General features: G+C 29.3%; 2 protein-coding genes across 2 annotated transcripts; one reads left to right on the top strand and one right to left on the bottom strand.

The window, feature by feature from the left end:
* Nucleotides 1-1,338: 1,338 nt before the first annotated feature.
* On the top strand, nt 1,339-5,850 carry PGO_081340 (hypothetical protein, conserved; the record flags this gene model as incomplete). Its single annotated transcript, XM_028687356.1, has 1 exon — nt 1,339-5,850. One exon carries the CDS (start codon nt 1,339-1,341, stop codon nt 5,848-5,850), a length of 4,512 nt encoding a protein of 1,503 aa, XP_028543157.1.
* A 1,244-nt stretch (nt 5,851-7,094) lies between these two features.
* PGO_081350 (transcriptional coactivator ADA2) lies at nt 7,095-15,341 on the bottom strand (the record flags this gene model as incomplete). Its single annotated transcript, XM_028687357.1, has 1 exon — nt 7,095-15,341. The coding sequence occupies one exon, from the start codon at nt 15,339-15,341 to the stop codon at nt 7,095-7,097; it is 8,247 nt and encodes a 2,748-aa protein (XP_028543158.1).
* Between the last annotated feature and the right edge of the window lie 5,396 nt (nt 15,342-20,737).

Consider the following 20,737-nt stretch of genomic DNA (forward strand, 5'->3'; position numbering starts at 1 on the left):
GCCAAGGGGAAAATAGTAAATATTTGAAAAGCTCCTAATTTCAAAAGTCATTTCTTATGTAAAAATGAAAAAAATCAACTACAATAGTCTTTAAAAAATATTTTTTTCTTTTTTACTAACACATATGAATTCATTTCGACCTATCCTTAAAACTCTAAAATACTTCTACATATGAACAGAAACATGCAATAAATACATGAATATTGTTGTGCTTACGCATAAAACATAGCTGATTTTGCAAGAATAGCTTTAAGTACTCCAAACAAGTAAGGACGTGAGGTTTTCCTTTTGGACCCCTCCCCCATAAGAAATTGTTTTGTTTTGTTTTTTCCTCCTCCCCCCGACGAGATGCGTGTCCGCATTTCCCATATTGAGATTACGGTGTAGGTCAATTGAATGAATATATACGTGGAAACGTAAGTGTACTTGTTTATGTATTTTTCCATGAATACATGTTAATACTGCTTATTTTTTTTTCTTTATTTTGTTTACTTATTTTGTTTTGTTTATTTTGTTTTATTTAATTTGTTTTATTTATTTATTTTGTTTTATTTATTTAGTTCTATTTATTTCGTTTTAGTTATTTATTTTGTTTTTTCATTTTTTTTTTTTTTTTCTCATGCTGCTTGTAAACGGTGGAAATTTCTCAGAGATAAAAAATTTCCAAAATAGCAAACTGCAGGATATTTTTTTTATGAACGCATATAATTTGAAGATAAAAATATGCACATATTTTTTCTCTACTTTAAGTGTTACATAAAAGTATATACATGTTTATGTATATATAAACATTTTGTCCTTATCTACGCGTGATCGACAACTGCTTGTTGCGCTGGGCAAAACCCAACTCAATTTCAATAATTCGGAAAATGAGCGTAATAAAATGAGCGCAATTAAATGAGCATAACAAAATGAGCGTAACAAAATGAGCATAACAAAATGAGCGTAATAAAATGAGCTTAATAAAATGCTTGTAGTATTTCTTACTTTTTTTGTTGCAATTTCTCTCTTCTCCTTTTTTTTTTTTTTTTTTTTTTTTTGTTATAAGCAAATTACGTGATATTTTTTTTCACCCTATGTAGACACATACATGTATTATGTACTTGCATACTTTTACGCACCAAATGAATGACAGTTTCAGTTATCTGTCACTGTATTTTGTAAAAGAGCCGATAGGAATATGCAATTTTTATCGTGTAAAATAAATTAAAAATACAAAAGAGGGAAAAAATGTACCTACCCCCTCCCATGAGCCTCATGATTTTAGGACGTGCTAAAATGTTGAAAACTGAAATTGTTAGGGGATCTAATAGAATTGAGTCAAAATATTAGAACGAAATGGACGAGCTCCTTAACATGTATGGAAACGGAAAAAATGGCACAAGTGAGAACTATGAGTTGTTCAAGGGGTTTATTAATGTTCATCAGGAGTGGCATGAAAAGTCGGGTGATACAAATGATGTTACAAAAGAAGGAAAAAATGAATGGGCAGAGGAGGATGAGAATGATGTGGACAACACAAGCGATGCAAATGAGGCACATTCTTACAGTAATTTGGAGGACGAACTACATTACAATGTGAATGAAAAAAACAAGCTACCTTTCGATAAAAAAAACTACGAAAAGATAATAAAGAAAATATGCTATCGCAACGATTTAAAGTACTATAATTACTATATAAATAATTTTGAGAAAATAAAAAATATTAAAGGAATAAAAGATAGAGGTGAAAATAGAATTTGTATTTTAGTCTTGTGCTTAAATTACATATACTGTAATTTAAATAGTGAAATTATGACCATGCATGAATTGAAAAGACAGATAAAAAAAAATACCACGAAAACAAGAGTATATTGCAAGAATTTAGCAAAAATTTTATTTACAATATGTAACAGATTACAACTAAAAAATTTTGCAAAGGATGATATATTACCCTACATGGAAAAATGTATCACTATTATAATTAACAAATTGAAAAATTTACATAATAAATTTGGACATGGGGAATATTTACAAGCACAAAAGAGGATGAATATATTTCATGATATATTCGATCTGATAAATAACTCTTCTCTTGATGATCCTTCTCTTCAAGTGGAACCAAAAAAACTACTTGATGAAAAATGCTTTGGAGTGATCAATGATGAGACAACTGGTGAGGAGGTAGCCGATGATACAGCTGATGACACAGCTGATGATACAGCCGATGACACAGCTGATGATACAGCCGATGAGATAACTTCTGAAATAACTGGTGAGAGGGGGAAGGAGGTGAGTTGTCCCCAATCAGATAATCATATTTCTACTGGAACGAGCGGAGATCGCAGAGGTAAGGAGATCTTGCATAAAATAAACAAAATGGATGAAGTGGTGGAATATCCAAATGGCGTGCATTCTAATAGTAGTAAATGTAACGGTTTGGTAGATGGGAACCATGCCGATGTGTTAGATGACGTGCTAGACGATGTATTGGATAATGTGCCGAAAAAGATTCACGATAAAGCACACCCCAGGTGGAACTCTAGTTGTGAATATCCTGGAATGGAAAGAAACCACCATCATACGTGGACTAGGGACACAGAGACACACAGTGACAGGGATCACAGTTGCAGAAGAAACGACGTGGAGGTAAAAGAATCGAAAAAGCAAAAGAGAAAAAATGAAAAAGAAGGAAGAAATGCTAAAAAAAGAAAAAATGAAAAAGACGACAGAAATGTGGAAAAAAGAAAAAAAATGATGGAATCGAAGGAAGTAACGAAGAATGTGGACATAAATGTTATAACTGAATTTTTAGAAAAGAATATCACATTGCTATCTTTATACGCATGTATTGTATATTCTTTTTTTATCATTTGGAATAAGAAAGAAAACATGGACACCAATTTATATAACAAAGAAAGTAGAAAGTATGGTGGGAATTTACATTATTTTCTTTGTTCATCTATTATTATAACTTTTGATATTTTCAACGTAAGAATAAAAGATCATTTTGTTTGTTATTGCTTAGGAGTCATTCAACAATCGATAGCAAAAGAAAAGAAGAAAATGTTAAACTTTTTTTTAATAACATTTAATGAATTCCTAGGAATGGAATTAATACCCTCCTTTCATATTGTTTTTATATTCATGCGTGTAATTTTTAGTAATTATGTATTACTTCAAATGTATTTATTTTTTATTATACAAAAATATGAGTTGATGAAAAGAAGTGGATTTTTATTTTCTTTGGAGCGTTTACAAGTCCATTTAGCAAAACTGTTTAGGACCATTCGTCAACAATTTTTGAATTTAACCGATATTTCTGTTTATTATAATTTTTTGTTTCGATCCGATTATATATATAAAAATATCCAAGAAATCATTTCTCAGAATGAGGATTTTTCAACTGTAAACATGTTGATGAAAAATTTAACGAAGAGTTATCTAACAGAAGATGAAAAGAGATTATTTAATGAATACAATTTTGAGGAATCTTATCGAATAGATTTGAACAATATTTATCAGTACATCCATAAAATTTTAATGCATAACTTGGGGAATTATTATAAAGATGAAATTTCTAAAAATGTTAACCTTCCTCAACGAGTGACACGAGAGGAGGAGGAGGATAATAGAGATAGAACAAGTTTCACCAATTTAAACAATTATGGAATGGAAAAACTCCAATTCTTTCAGACATACTGGACAAAAGAAAAAAATGCCCAGATTTCATGGAACAAGAACAATGAAGAAAGGGAGGTTGATATAAGCATTGTGAGTGAAGAAAAATTGGCTTGTCATGAGGTGATTGAAAATGTTGATAATACATGTAATCATCAGAAAGGTATACAAAAATACACACGTGTTGAAAACAGATTTCATCTATTTGACAACATGAATGATAATTGTGATGAAGACATGACTCATGCATGTGGTAAACGCGTGAAAGAGAAAAAAGATAATGGAAATGCACCTCATATGAGTGAAATCAATGTGTGTTATGAACAGGAGCTCTGTAATATCATTGATTATGGATTAAGAAGCCGTTATAGCACTACAAATTTCCCGTACACAAGTTCACACATAGCAAAAAAAAATGATTACAGTGGAAGAATGAAGAAACAAATGGAAAATTACTTAGACGAAGATATAAAAAGTGGGAATGAGGAGCACCTTGTAGATTTTATGAAAGAAATAAAAGATACATCCGTACATGAAATTTTATTTCAAAATATGTTTACAACTCATATAAAAGTTTTAAAAAAGATAAACTTACATAATATAAACGAAATAAATATGGAAATTATCCCTTTTTTCAACGTAAAAATAGTTGTACAATTTTTTTTTTATAATGTTTTGAAGAGCATTATTTATAACTGCTATTCAATGAGCTTTTTTACTCCTCATAAGTTACATCGCTTAAATGATTCAAGAAAAGGAACAAAAAATAATATTTCACGTGTGTGTAAAGAAGGAGCACACAGTGGGGGGGGGGGAAGCGGTGGTGGTGGAGATGGTTATATACCTATTTCTTTAAAACACAAAATAGCTAGCAAAATCAGAGAAATGAAAAGAAAAAAATACACGTTTGAAAAATATTTTATTTGTGAACAGTTTTATTATATAGAGAATTTTAAAAATTGTAAATTGTTTAACCAAAATACAAGGAAATTTTTAAGTGATAAGAATATTAAACTACAAAATGTTAACACTTTGTTCACATGTTGTGCACTTGAGGAAAGGACATTTGACTCCTTTTGTTTGGAAAAGTTCGATCGATGCAGGTTAAATTCGGAAATTGTTTCAACAGAAGCGAAGTTTCTGTTATGTAGAAAAAAATGCAATAAAGTATGCAGTGGAGAATGCAGTAAAGAATGCAGTAAAGTATGCAGTGGAGAATGCAGTAAAGAATGCAGTAAAGTATGCAGTGGAGAATGCAGTAAAGAATGCAGTAAAGAATGCAGTAAAGAATGCAGTAAAGAATGCAATAAAGAATGCAATAAAGAATGCAATAAAGAATGCAGTAAAGAATCCAATAAAGAATGCAATAAAGAATGCAGTAAAGAATCCAATAAAGAATGCAATAAAGAATGCAATAATTTTCGCTGTACTACTTCCATCGGCAGTAGTGAAAGTAAGGGTGATAGTGGCTCCACTGTGCTTGACACACGCTGCACATGTATAAATGAAGAATATGACAATGAGGTCCCGATTAGTAAGTTACATGATGAGAGTAGTAATAAAAAATGTAAAAACAAAGAAAAGAAAATAAAAACACTTTTATATAATTATAGCTTAGAGAATGAAAAATGCAGCGATTATTATAATAGATCCAACTCCAAAGAAAAACCACCGTTCACCCTTTTTGATTTTATATACAACAACAAAATGATGAAAGAGTACAAAAATGTGGAGGAATTATTTTTTAAAAAAAACTTCACATTCTTATTAAACATGCTTAACAATATGGATTATCCATTTCGAGGAAATAAAAAAAAATTAATAAAAATGAATGATTGTTTATATCATACATACCATTTAATAGGTATTAAAAAAATAGCTGGGGGGAAGGGATATAATTTTACCTATAAAAACGAGTTAAATGATAATTATTACAAAGTGTTAAAAACCAAAATTTCAAACATTTTGTCTCTGCAAGATATTTATTTTCTGTTTAATAAATTTTTTTTTTTCTTATTCCTTTATATTAAATCGCACTGTTGTTTTTCTGCACAGAAAGGAACATACTTAGTTACAGACCTAGGTGATCGTGATGAAAATGTGCATCTGGGCACAACGAATGTTTGTTCCTGTAAGAAGGATACCTGTTGCTATAAAATTAAAACCATTATTCTATTTTCAAACATTTAAGTGTATGTTCAATGGTGTCTATTCCACTAATCCAAGTGGGTGCAGTCATGTCTACAAATGAGTTTCACCCAACACGCAATAGCTAAATACACATTTTATTGGATTCCATTTTGGACCCCATTTTGGACCCCCCTTTTATCGTACATAGTGGATTTACCCGTATTGCAACTTTTGTTTAACACATGTATGTGCAGCTTTTTGTAGCAATTTTTTCTGTTTTTTTGCGTTCCACATGTATGCATGTATATATAGAAGTATTGCAAATTTTGCTTCATTTTTGTTTTAATTTAAAAAATATGCTTAATTTTTAAAACATAAAGTACGATGGAAAAGTTGAGTTAAAAAAAAAAAAAAAAAAAAAAAAAACTAGCGTGTGCATATAAATATATATATATATATATAAATTAAAAAATAAACAACTATGTTGTGGGGTATGTACATATAATGCATATATGTATACATGTAGAAATAGGGACAGGAATAGACCCCTATGTTTGGAATACTTTCTTTTTGTATGAAACAACAAATATTATGTGAATGTAAAACGAGATAATTAATAACATGCGTTTTTTTTTTTTTTTTTAGAATTTTTTCTTTTCTGAACAAGAATTTTATATTGTTGACTAAATAATGATAGTCATGAATCCTCAAATGGTTAACATGAGATGGTAATATGCACGTGTTCCGAGTGCATAGATATAGCCGTAGCCCCCCTATTATTATATCTATTCTTTTCTTCCTCCTCCTCTCCACGCACGAATTCTGTACTGTTGAAATTATATGAATGTAAAAGTGACATATTACATTAACACCATGAAAAGTTTAATAAAAAGGCCTTTAAAAAGAGTAACAATGGTGGTTTTATATAATGAAAAAAAAAAAAAAAAAAAAAAAAAAAATAAGAAAAAAAAATTGTACGTGTGTTATAGTTTTCGTTAATGAAGCAATATAATATGCATAAAACAATTCATATTTGCGATGCTACATTTTCAAAAGGTGCGCTTCTATTAATGTGGAATAATTAATCCGCACATCTCATTTTAATTATTCAGGGGGTTATATATACACATGTGTATATACATATATATATATATATATATATATATATATATATATATATATTCATGTATAAATACGTACGTGCAGAGATGACACGGATGTTTGAGTATACACGTACAACACATGTGAAGCCTTTAAGTCATATGCTACTAGTACAAACTTGAATGGTTGCTCAAAAAGCAAAATCACAACTTGGACTTTTTCGGGTTGAGAACTGAACTACTAACAGATGTTTTTCTTTTTTTTGATAATTTCTTCTTCAAATATTCATCGTCATTTTTGTCCTTTTTAGAGTCATTATCTTTTGTGTCAATGCTTGAAGATGCAAATTCTATGTTCAAATTATCATTCTTTAGTATATTACGTTTGTTATTTTTATCATTTTTACTTAATGTTGAAGAAGAAGTGGGAGAGGAGGTTAGTTTTTTTTCTTCCTTGTGTAATTTTTCATCCAGTTCTATACTTAGGTCAAATTCATCAACACAACTACTGTCATTTTCTATATCTAAAATATTACTAACCCTTGGCACATTTTTACTTAAATCATACTCATTACCTTTCCTGGATTTATTACTGTTCATCTTTTTCGAATTATTTTCAAAAATTTCATCACTAGTAACATTATCATTATTCTTTTGAGCTGATTTTTTCAATATACCTAAAGAATGATCTTTGTTATTCGTTATGCTACTACTGGATGTTTCTTTCCCTTTTTCCTCATTTATATTTGTTTCAATTGATTTTTTCTTATTTTGACTACTTTTAAAGTGTGATGAAGAGATATCCTTAATTTTCTCATTTGATTTTCTTCTTGTATTACTTGAACTTTTCACTAATTCAATGCTGGAATTGCTATCTCCTAAATTTGTTTTCGTTGTGCTGATAAGATCTGGACTTTCTTCTTTACATTCCATTTTGTTCTTTGTGTGTTTTTTTATATTCTTTTTTTCATCTTCATCTGCATCTGCGTTTGTTTCTCTTTCGTCTACGTCATCATCCACGTGATCATCCACATCATAATATTCCTCTTCTTCACCACCATCTTCTACGTCATGCTGCCTGGAAGGGCTTGGGACATTATATTTGTCCATTTTATCATCATCCATTTTAGCAAGTTCTACTTTCTCGTCATCAACTTTTTGTGTTTCTCTTTTTTCATCCTTCACTAAGATGTCTTTCACTTCCTCTTGAGTTTTCTCAACAAATCCCGATTTTTTCGAATTAATAATAATGCCTTTTTCATCCTCAAGTGTTGTAGTAATATTTCCTCCTTTTTTTTTTAAGTTTGTTTTTTTTTTAGCATTTGCTGACAATTTTTCTGAAATGTCCTGATTCACTTCTTCATTGATACTATTTACAATTTCAGGTTCTTTAAAATCTAACAAGGAATCATGTAAATTTTTTTCGTCCTTTTCTTTTTTTACTTTTCTTTCTCTGGACTGTTTATCCCTTAAAACACTTCCTCCTTCTGTAGAAGAGTGTAAAGGAGAATTGCTTTTAGCAATTTTTCCATTATCATTTAATCCAAGGTTTATTTCATCTTTTTCATTTATTTTTTCCACAGATTGGGAATTCGTGTATATCATATTATTGTTGAATTGATCTGTTGTTGTATATGTTTCCTTCAAAACTGTTGTGTTCGTTTCGATGACCTGTTGGGTTATTTTCGCTTTATCTAGATTTGCATTTTCTCTGGTTATACTATTTTTGATTGTTTGCGTGCCATTGTTATTGCTGAATATTTCATTGACATTGGATGTTGTGTAGTTATTAGCTGCATTATTTGGGGTAGCGCCTGCATTCCCAGCATTATCATTAGTATTATCTACTTCAACCTTTTCGGACTTACTACAATTATTATAGTCATAATTTGTTCTGAGTTTTTTCCTTTTGTCCTCATTTTTTCTTATGTAGGAATTTTTAAGGTTAGTATTTCCATTATTGTTCAAAATTTCTTCTTTCTGATTTATATCAAAGCTTAGGAAAAAATCGTATAACTGACCTACTTTATATCCCTTCAACTTTAGCTCATTAATATCTTTCAACATATTTAAATTGCTATTACTAATCTCCATTATTAGTAATCTTTTAATTAGTAGGAAAAATAAAATGGGTAGTTTCATATTTTTGCAAAATTCAACTTCCTTTTCGTTTAATAAATCAAGTTCTACGAATGTATTTATGTTTAATTTTTTACTATATTCGATTTCTTCTTCATCTTTCTGTTTAATCTTACACTCCTTTTTATTAGATTTCAAAGATTTTGCACCAACTTTTTCCAAGTTGTCCTGCAATTGCTGTTGTTGTTGCTGCTGTTGCTGTTGCTGTTTTACGGTTTCTTTAGCTCTTCTGCTTTTTTCAACTTCATATTCTTGCACCTGTTCGATGTTCTGTAAACCCAAGGTTTTCCATTCCTGCAATTTTGTTAATCTTTGGCGAAGTTTTTGTTCTTCTAACAATAATTGAATAAAATACTCATGGTGTTGTGGTGAGTGAAATCTTGACAGGGGTTTTAATGCAGTGTATAATTCTTTTTCTTCTTTCGTTCTCTTTTTATCTCTTTGCATTTGATATTTCGTGTCTAACAATCCTCTTTCTATAACCGTTCGTTTTCTATATATTCTTTCATCCAATTTGGAGTTGTAGATTTCTAATACTTGCAATTTTAGTTCTTTTTGTTGTGGTAAATCTGATTCCTTAAATTCCATATCGGCTAGTAGCAATTCTGCATCATTATCATATTCAATATCAAAATCTCCTCTCAATGGCCAATAACCAATAATTTGCGTTCTATTATTTTTCTTCGATTTTGGTTGTACATAATCATCATTTTCGTTCATATCTTTTTCTACCAAATGTTCAATATCATATGGGCTTCCATCCGGTTTAATTAATAATCTTTTATTGTCAGGCAATGGTGCACAATTAGATTTCAAATAATAATTATAATAATGCTTTTCACATTCTCTATCTGTTTTTGTAATTTTTGCTGCTGAATTTACTAAATCTGCTACTTGCTCCCAGTTCCCAAATCCATATTTACTTATTCCATCAAGTAATAGTAACTCTTCTTCTGCACTCCAATTCAATTTATATAACGGGAAATCATATTTGGGGATAGGTATATAATTGTGATAATTGTAATGTTCACATTTTTCTGATTTCATTTCTTTTCCACTACTAAAACAATTTACACATAAATCAAAATCAATACATTCAGCACATCTTATTCTAATTGCATGTGTTATATCTTTATTACAAATATCACAATGGTAATTACTATCAAATATATCTTCTTCTATGGCTCCTTCTAATGATATATTGTTATTGTTGCATATTTCCATTGCATGACCTTTAATAATTGATCTATTCATTCTTTGCATATCATTCATATTCTCCAATAATTCAAAATTGTTATTTCCTGCAAACATATTCTCTTTAAGTATGTGTGGTGGGTACGATTGCGCAATGTTCTGTCTGAATGGTAAATTAGTATGTTGTGGTAAGTTTGTTCCATTTTGTGCATGCATCTGCATTTGTTGTTGCTGATGCAGGTAATTCATATTCTGTTGCATCTGCGATATGCCTTGCTTCTGCACATGCATGTGCAATGGTGGCATATTCTGCTGTGCGTGTTGCAGCATATGTTGTGGTTTCTGTTGCTGATGTTGCATATACATCTGCTGTGGTGTCAACTGGTACTGCTGAAGCATGTACTGATGCTGCATGTAAGGATTCTGCATACACTCATTTGCATTTTGATGGTGTACAATATTCTGAGGGGCTGATGATGTTCTCTGAAAAAATGGAGGCTGCTGTTGGTACATCTGTGCAGGATTATGATGAATGAATGGAGGCATGTTTTGCTGATTTAAAGGTGCCTTTGAAAATGATACATGGCTGGGCTGTCTATTAATGGAACCAGATATGTTAGTCGTGCTCATGGTTTTCGATGTAGGAACCATTTGCTGCTGAACCCCCTGCTGATGTTGAACCCCCTGCTGATGTTGAACCCCCTGCTGATGTTGAACCCCCTGTTGATGTTGAACCCCCTGTTGATGTTGAACCCCTTGCTTATGTTGAAGTAGTTGTGGTATCACCTTCTGAGGATTGGATGATGCTGGTAAGGGTTGTGAGTTTGACTGATTGGACGAAATCGATGGTTGTAGTAATAACTGCTGGGAATTTTGCTTACTAGATAAAAGGTGTGACATATTCTGTTGTGGGCCCTGCAATAAGCTATGCTGCATGCTTTGTTTATTCGCTATATTGTGATTCAAATTGTTACTTGGATTCTGCATGTTATGTTGATATTGTAAATTTTGTGTTCCGACTTGATTTTGCTGCGAAAGGTTATTTCCTCCACTGTTGCTAGAATTGTTGTTATTACTACTATTTGAACTACCCATATGTTGTGATGAGCTACTATTTTTGTATGGAAATTTCAACGACATAGAACTCACATGACTGGACGGATTTGTTATGGAAGATATATTTGATGCATTCCCACTTCTTCGTAAACTACTTGATGAATCCATTTGGTTCATTACATGTCTTGGCATTTTTTGAGAAATGGAATTACTTCTCTGATCACCTGAGTTCATAGATAACATATGGGGCATTTTTAATATAGAAACATTTGACTGCTTTTGCATAGCGCCTCGCTGGTTTGGAAATTTTCCTAAATTATTTTGTTGCATCATATTATATGGGTGTAGATTCTGTTGATAGAATAAGTGCTGTAAATGCATCTGTTGCTGAATTTGAAATTGCTGATGCAATTGATTCGGCAGCATATTATTCAGCGGCATGTTGTTATTGCTACTACTAGTGCTGCTACTACTATGCTGTTGTGAATTCACCATTTTGTTATCTCCTACACTTTGTGTCGAAGGCATGTACTGATTGAGCTTGTGCTTTTGCAATCCTCCTGATTGCTTCATGTTTTGCATGTTATCTAATGCTTCAACACCTACGCCACTACTCATGCTACTTTGTGATCCATGTGGTGGAGGTATATTCCCTGCCACACCAGTTGCTACACCTGTTGCCATACCAGATGTCAGACTAGGTGCCACACCTGTTGCTACACCAGATGTTGCTCCTGGGGATCCACCACCCATAAACATATTTGTGAAATTCATCATGTGATTCACCGATACATTTCCCCCCATTCTACTATTATTTACTGCAGCCGTCGATGGAGGAACCATGTTGCTATTGACATTTCCTCTAGCATTATGATTATTCATGTAATTCATAAAATTTATATTAGAATTATTCACCTCTGCACCTGTCCACCCTTTGTTCATTAGAGTGTTCGCAGGATTTCTATGTATTCCAATTGATTTATTATTTTCTCCAAGCGCAAAAGGGTTCTCATTTTTCCCTGCATTGTTAAGGTTTTTACTACTACAATTGTTATCATTCTTGTATACATTTTCCATATTCCCTATAATATTATCAGTGTATTTTCCTTTCATTATGTTGTTTGGGTTATCCCTGTCATGGTTGTTATACATTTGGTTCGTATTATCCAATCTCATTTCAGGCATATTCATTGATGCATCATTGCTACTATTCCCATAAACCTGATTATTTATATTCTTGCCTTTTCCTATATTGTTACTACTACTTTCGTTTTTATTTTTATTCATATAACCCTGTTCCTCATCCTCTTGATCTTTGTGTACATTTTTACTATGGTTATTACTGTTGTTATTACTGTTGTTATTACTGTTGTTGTTGTTATTATTATTATTATTGTTGTTGTTGTTATTATTATTATTACTATTATTACTATTATTATTATTATTACTATTGTTATTATTACTATTATTACTATTATTATTATTACTATTATTACTATTATTATTATTACTATTATTATTATTGTTGTCATTTTCCTCGTTTTTATCACCGCTTCCACCTGCACCACCACTGCTATACCCTGAACCTTTCATACCTCCATAATTACTCGCTCCACTGTTACTGTTGCTGTTGGGATTATTTCCTCTATAGTTGCTGTTTGAATATCCGCTTGAATAATTGCTATCATTGCTGTTTCCACCGCTATTACTGATGCAATAAGAGGTAAGGTCCTCAAACCATTTTGTCAACTTTCGATTGGCTGTTTTTCCTGAACGAGCAATAGGAAGAAAAGGATTTGCAGCCTTTTTAACACGAACACGTGCAGCATTGTTTAATTTTTTTTCTTCCATATTGAGGGATAAAAATACAATCATCATATTTTTAAAAACATTTTTTGCACATAAAATGTTATCTCTGCTGGGGTTGTTATAACTTGTCTTATCCGAACTTTGGTTATGTATCCCTATATTGTATCCACAATTGTATTCTTTTATGGGGGAAAATATGCACTTTCCTTTGGCCCCTGCACATGCCTTGTTCTTTTTACTGCAGTAATCATTCAAATCTCTTTCCTTATGTATAAAACAAAAATAACCTTTTTTTTCCTTTCTCGTCAATCTGAAGGTGTTTTCATTTGTACATTTCATTTTCCCAATAAGCTTTCCAAATAAGGAGGATATATCATAATTATTGCTAATTCTATTAGTTATGCACTTGCTTAAAAAAATCACACCATGTCTGTCATGTATTTTTCCTTCATTTGGTATACCTTTACTAAGATTACTACTAAGCGGAGTTAAAATGTATGATAAACATATATCCACAAGATTTTCAAAGTAATATTTTTCACAATCGAAATCATCACATTGTTTCATATATATATCTGCAATAAGTATATTAAACAAAAAATCAATTTTGTGCTTCATTTTGTAAAATGCAACAACTTTACACATAATAATGTCACACTTTTCCATTTCCCTATTGTTAATAAAATAAATTTTAAAAGGAAAGTACTTTGACTGGTAATTTATTTTTAAAAAAAAATCATCATATTTTACAAGGTAGCGAAAGGGAAAATAGTGTTTTGGTGTATCAGTGCATGCTTGCACTTTTTTCATAAGTATATTATTATCAGATGTTCTGACAAAAACGGATACGCTAAAAAGGATATACTTTAGCATAATATTTCTAGGAAAAAAACAATCCTTCTTCTCCAAGATAAAGAAATAATATATTAACATTACAATTTCATAATATAAAAAAAAGGCATCGCTTATTATTCTATTCTTTTTCTTCATGTTTTTGTAAAATTTTTTATATATATCTTCAAATGGAAAAGTTGTCTTTTTTATTAAGTCCTTCATATTGATAATACGTTGTTTCCAGATAATAAAATTAATGAGGTTTCTAAATGATTCTTTTTTTGTTATATCTCTCTGGATAAGCAAGTTCCTATTGTTGTTTTTTCTACAAGTCCTATAAATACTCCTGTAACATGTTACTTCATCCATTATGCATAATTCACCATTGTGTTTATCATAACCAAGTAAGCTATTCGTCAAGTGGTATATGTACATCTTCTTCCTTCCTTCTGAAAGAATTACGTTAAAATAAATGTTATTCATCATTTTTAATAACGAATAGATATGATCTACCAAATCGGATTTAATTATTTCATTTAAAATATAGTATACATCGTTCTTCTTATTATTAGATGACCAACTTTTCCTATCACATGGAACAGCGATAAGCTGATTCGAAGAATTTCCTTCATTTTCTATTATATTCCCCGAATGTTTCTTCTCATTTTGCATAATACTAGAAAAAGTTTCTTCTTCGTTTCCATGGTTACGAATTAACTTATTCTGAGTACATTCGCTTAAACTGTAAGTTCTCAAAGTTGCGTCCTTTTGACTTTCACGTGTATCCAATATCTTGCAAAGAGAACTACTGCTTCGAATCTGGTTACGGTTGATACTATAGATTCTAATTCGGTTCTTATTTCTGAGTCCAATCCTTGCAATACAACTTTTTAGCTTTACCCTTTTAATATTATATTTTTTTGCGGGATTCTTGTTTTTCCTTTCTATATAGCATTCTTCCTTCTTTACAAAATTCCCATCTTGTGAATCGTCATCTTTTCTACATTGTGCACGGCAAGAATAAATACTGTAATCCAAATGGCAACATAATTCTCCATGTTTCCATTTGATATCATAGCATTCCCCATTTTTTATACTTGCGTATTTACAACATGTGTGATGATTAGTTGAAGGAATTTTTTGTGAATTATACTCATTGTTCCCTTTATTTATATGTGCGTTATTACTAAACACTTTTTCACCATAGTGACAATTTTTTAATTCTCCTTTATTTACCCTTTTCACATGTTCTAATAATAATATCTCGATAATTACATTTTTCAGTAATTGCTGATTAAAATTTATTAACTTCGTTTTTTCATATTCTATAAAGGATTCATAAATTCCCCAATTAATTTCGTGTGTTGTTAATAATGTGCATGGAAAGGATTCATCATATTTTTGTGTAATATTCATCATATGGTGTTAAGTCGGAAAAAAAAGGGTAAGAAAAGGGAGGAGGGGTTGGGGAAAATATGGTTTAACCAAGGTGCAATAAAATTTCCACTTCGTTGCATATGCACATACATATATATGTAAATGTGTGCGTAAATCTGTATATAATTTTTGTGTTTGCTTATTTTTTCTCTTAATTTTTATTGTTTATATTATTCCATTGATACAATCATCTCTATTTTTCAGTATTTAGTTTTCTTGCAGCTGGTAAAGGTAAAATAAAAATTGCGTTCAATTTTGTGACGCTGTATTTTTTTTTTTTTTTTTCTTTGCTTTACGTTTTTTGCTGTGGAAATAATTTAACCCACTTGCATAATATGGCTCTTCGGTTCCGCCTTCTTAAGCCTTGCAATAAATCCCCAACAAATTGGAGACGTTTACAATTATTTGCAAATTTTTTTCCACGTTTTTCGATTTTTCCTATGTTTTCCGTATTTTTGCAAATAATTTTCAATAGCTTCTTAATTTTTTAAATGACGTGTTAAAGCAGTTAAACGAGAGGAAATTAAAATCAGTCACAATCAAATTGTTATAATTTTAAAAATATCCCTGAGTCAAAAAAAAAGGCGGTTACGTAATGTGCATATAAAAAAAAAAGGGCTTCAATTCATCATTGTTTGATAAATTCGCACCAAGTTGTTAAAACGTTTATCATAATATTTTTGCTACAAATATATATATACATATATGTATATATATATAAGTAACTGTTTTAATTCCTGTAATTTTTAGCATTTCCGTATTCCCACAGGCTGCTCACCATCAATGCTATATATGTATATATATCCTGCATATATATAAGAACATGAGTAAATGGTAAGAAAAAAATTGTAACAGTAACAATAGTTATTTAACTATCGTAATGTATGCATGTTTATACCAGCATAAACGTACATATATATATTACATGCATTATTTTACATATACAGTATATTGTATATATATGTATATGCGTAACACAATTAAAATTTTTTTTTTTTTTTTTTAATTCGCGATTTTCATTATTTCAGGTGAATTCATAACATGTCAACAGGTATGAGGTTAAATATATCTTTTTACATTTTTGTTTATTTATTTTTTTATTTTATTTATTTTTTCTTTTTATGTAAAGAAAGAAAAGCAATAATTTTGTTCAAAAGGGGAAAAAAGGTAAGGGTTCTCTTTATTAAAAATAAAATTGTTTTTTTTTTCAAAATAGTGCATGGATAAATTGAGGGGGGGTATGAGGGGAAAGGTAATAAAGGTAATGCCAAAAAAAAAAAAAAAAAAAAACATTCAATTTTTGCGGTGTATATATATATATATATATATGTGTATGTATATATATATACATATTCAAAATGTTAAGAAAACATAACCTTATACATCATAAATCCCTACTAATGATATATATTCTAATACTTGTATATATTTTATTCACCTCAAAACAAATGTATGAAGAGATATGAAATCGCGCGATAGGAATTAAAAAGTGAAAAAAAAGGAAGAAAATTTTCCTAATTTAAATACACTTGAAAAATGTTACATTTAAAAAATTCGTGATTGAAAATAATTTAAAATTTTGTGCTACGAACTCCTACGCAATTAAAAAGTCAAAAATGGAAAAAAAAAAAAAAAAATTTACAATTATCTAAACAAGTTTATCGTATATAGTAAATAGGAAATTGAAAAGGTCATCATTCATGGTATTATAATATGTTATACAATATATGTATATTCAAAAGGTTTATACTTTTTTACATATTTTGTATGTATGCTCTAGTTGATGAAAACAGTTATGAACGTTTACACCTTTGCGAATATAGCACATATATATATACACGCTCCTGATAAGTCAACACATGTATGTATATATATATATATATATATATATATATATATATATATATATATATATGCAATTATTATTTTCAATACACAAAAAGAGATTTATGAAGCCAAATAATCTTTTTGAAACAAAATAGAATTTCTCATATTTTAAAAATTATACAAATATTTATTAATTACAAAGATGTAATTTTTTTTCATTTGAATTGCGTAAAATGGGGAATTGTAAAGGATGAAAAGGCAACGAGAATGTTGATGGGTACAGGGTAAAAAACTTACCAATTAGATATATATATTCTTTTTATAACTCAATATATCTGTATATATTTATGTATACACATATATGCAAATAATATTTGTTCTTCGTACACGTACACATGTATGAATATACAAATAATACCCCTTTTGTCAATTCGAAAGATATACAAAAAAAAAAAAAAAAATATTATTTAAAATAGCTTGCGAAAAAACGACCTTTTGTCATGAATATTCAGCAAAACAATAAACCTACAAAAACATTGCTTCCATTATCGAAATTTAAGTGTTCTTGTGGCATGCAAATGTATAGGGTAGGTGGAATAATATCTGTTTGAAGCAGAAATAGTCGTATGCACAAATTTATATATATAAATATGTTATTATGGTACAATATATATGTGGGGTAAAAACATAAAACAAAATGTCAGTTCCCATTTGAAAAGACTAGGACGAGATATGTATATAAAAAAACGAAACTTCATAAAATCGCACATGTAGATAGATATTAACAAATTTGTCGTACACGTGTAAAGTTTCCACGCACAAAACTAAGAGCTATGTAAAATGCTATTATTGCAATTTTGTTCGTTATCGAATAAGCCTACGTATCTAAAAAGATGTAGGTCCTGTACGTTTATATCTTACATATCCATGTAAATGCAATTGAAAGGAAAATTAGTAAAACTATGCAAAAATTAAGCATATTCAAAAATTAAAATTAGTGTGGTATGATTTAAAGAAATTACAAAAAAAAATATATATATATATATATCGTAATATATATATGTTTATAATTAATTGAAAATTAATTATAATAGATCATTTTTACAATATAACAAAAAAAAAGGAGAAAAAAAAAAAAAAAAAATTGAAATATCAATTAAAGTTTAAAAAATTTATCCCAAATGTATAGCTCATGAAATGTGAATCTAATGGGACTTTCTCAAAAAAATTACATGTGTGCAAAAGGAAAAAAAAAAAAAATGGAAATTATGAACAGCATTCAAATAGATACATTTTACAGTTAGCGAAATAAAAAGACATATAAATGAGCGAAATAATTAAAAATTATTTTTGTTCCATTATAACATATTGCATTTTTTACTAGTATGAATAGAAACGTAATCAAAAGGAAAGAAAAAAACAAAGTAACGCCAAAATAGTCTTCATTTTTTCACATTTGGTATCGATAATGAATACCCAATCAAATATTCGTGAATAACGAAGGTAAATTTCCCCTATAAAGTGCTTATTTTCACGTGCACACATTATAGCTCACCTTATAACAACAAAGAGTTCAATTGGGGTAAATAAGTACATCAAACAAGATTAAACAAACAATTGTGAGAAATGATATTAGACAAATTTGTTCCATTATTCTTGTCTTTTTACCATGTTCGAATAATAATACGTGAATTAGTCATACAATTAACAAAAAGGGTTTAAATTTGCACGGAGGAAACAAAAAATATAATAAAATTTCGTAAGCACTCTATTAACATTGAGGGCATTATTTATACTTATCTCGCTTTGGACATACATATGCTCTTTCTCATGTGGTGCATTATGGAGAAAATATATGTATAGTAATTTCATATTACATATATGAAAAATTACACATTTGTTCTCTCATAATGACAGGGTAAAAAAATGATAAAAAAAAAAAAAAAAAAAAAACACATTACAATACATATTCATAAATTGTTCCATTAAAATAGCCATGTTGTTACGAAAAAAATGATAGGTAATTGTCTATGCATTATAAAAATTCTACATTATACTGTAAATATTTCTTTACAACATAATCGTAACGAGTAAAATTTCAAATGATATATGTATACATGTCAAGTCATTGTGCGTCTATGTGAAAAAGAAAATCTCCTATATACATATATTCCATTGATACCATCATATATGAGAATGTGTAATACATATGCATACGTATATGTATATATATATATATATATATACATACGAGCTCAGGCTTATGCTTATATATCTACACACAACAGTAGTCGTAAAAGGAAAGATAAATGTGTGTATAATTATACTCATAAATATGCATATGTACAAGAGGATACAAAAACTACAATAAAATAGCTTATATGAATATGGAGGAAATGACATTTACAAAATGTGCAAGAAAAACACTATCTTTTCATGTATAAAATAATTTCAATTAAATATTTATACTCTCATGTTATAACTATATGGGGAAAAAAAACTATTTTTGTAGTTATTCTCATATAAGGAAAATACAATTGACAAAAAAAAAAAAAAAAAAAAAGGAAAAATCCACAAACATGTATAGATTAATCTTTATATAAAACTAGGTCATAAACTTATAAAAACACTAATAACTTCTATTTCTATATTGCTTTTATAGTTTCTTTTGGTCATCTGAAACTTAAACATAGATTGGGCTTATTAAAAATAAAATAAAATAACAATACAATAATAGCAACGCATACGGCAAAAAAAAAAATTAAAAAAAAAAAAAATAAAATAAAATAAAATAAAGAGCGTATTTATATATATATATTAAAGCATGAATATGTTTATGTACTCAAAATAAAACGTCGTGTCAAAAAAAGAAAAAATAAATAAACAATGCAAAACGTAGGAACATAATTTTTACACGATCATTTTTTCCTATATTTTTTACATTTCATAAGGATAATATAAAATGAGAATCAACAATAGCGTAACGACCTTAGCATTAATGTAGACTGTGTATAATGGTACAATCGGCAGATAAAAGAAGTAAATGCATCAATACAAAATCCAATGTATGTTTTTATGTATTCATAGAATAAGCCTTCCATCAAGCGTTGGATTATCATTCAAAAACGTATACACATGTGTGGGAAATGAAAAATAAAAGATCATGACCCTAGTGGTGCTCTTTGAAATGAATATAAACAAAGTGAAAACGTGTTCCTCTTCCAACTTTTTTTTTTTTTTTTTTTTTTTAAAAAGTACAATAAAAGACCACCATGGATTCAAGGCAAAATCCATTAAGAAGTATAAAATATGATTATAAAAAATGTATATATAATGTACGTACGTATGTATGTATATATAAAACAAATTTAAGCAATGCATGATCATCCATAATGTACTTTAAACACCTCCTAAATGAGAAGTGTGTAACAAAATATGACTATACACAAAAAAACAAATGAGTGCATAAAAATTCTTTTTATTTTGGTAATCACTTGCTGCAACTGAGGGCACGTGTATAGTATCATCTACTACATAATCCCAAATGGTGA

This window comes from Plasmodium gonderi (assembly GCF_002157705.1).
Source record: "Plasmodium gonderi DNA, contig: Chr08, whole genome shotgun sequence".
Taxonomy (NCBI): Eukaryota; Apicomplexa; class Aconoidasida; order Haemosporida; family Plasmodiidae; genus Plasmodium; species Plasmodium gonderi.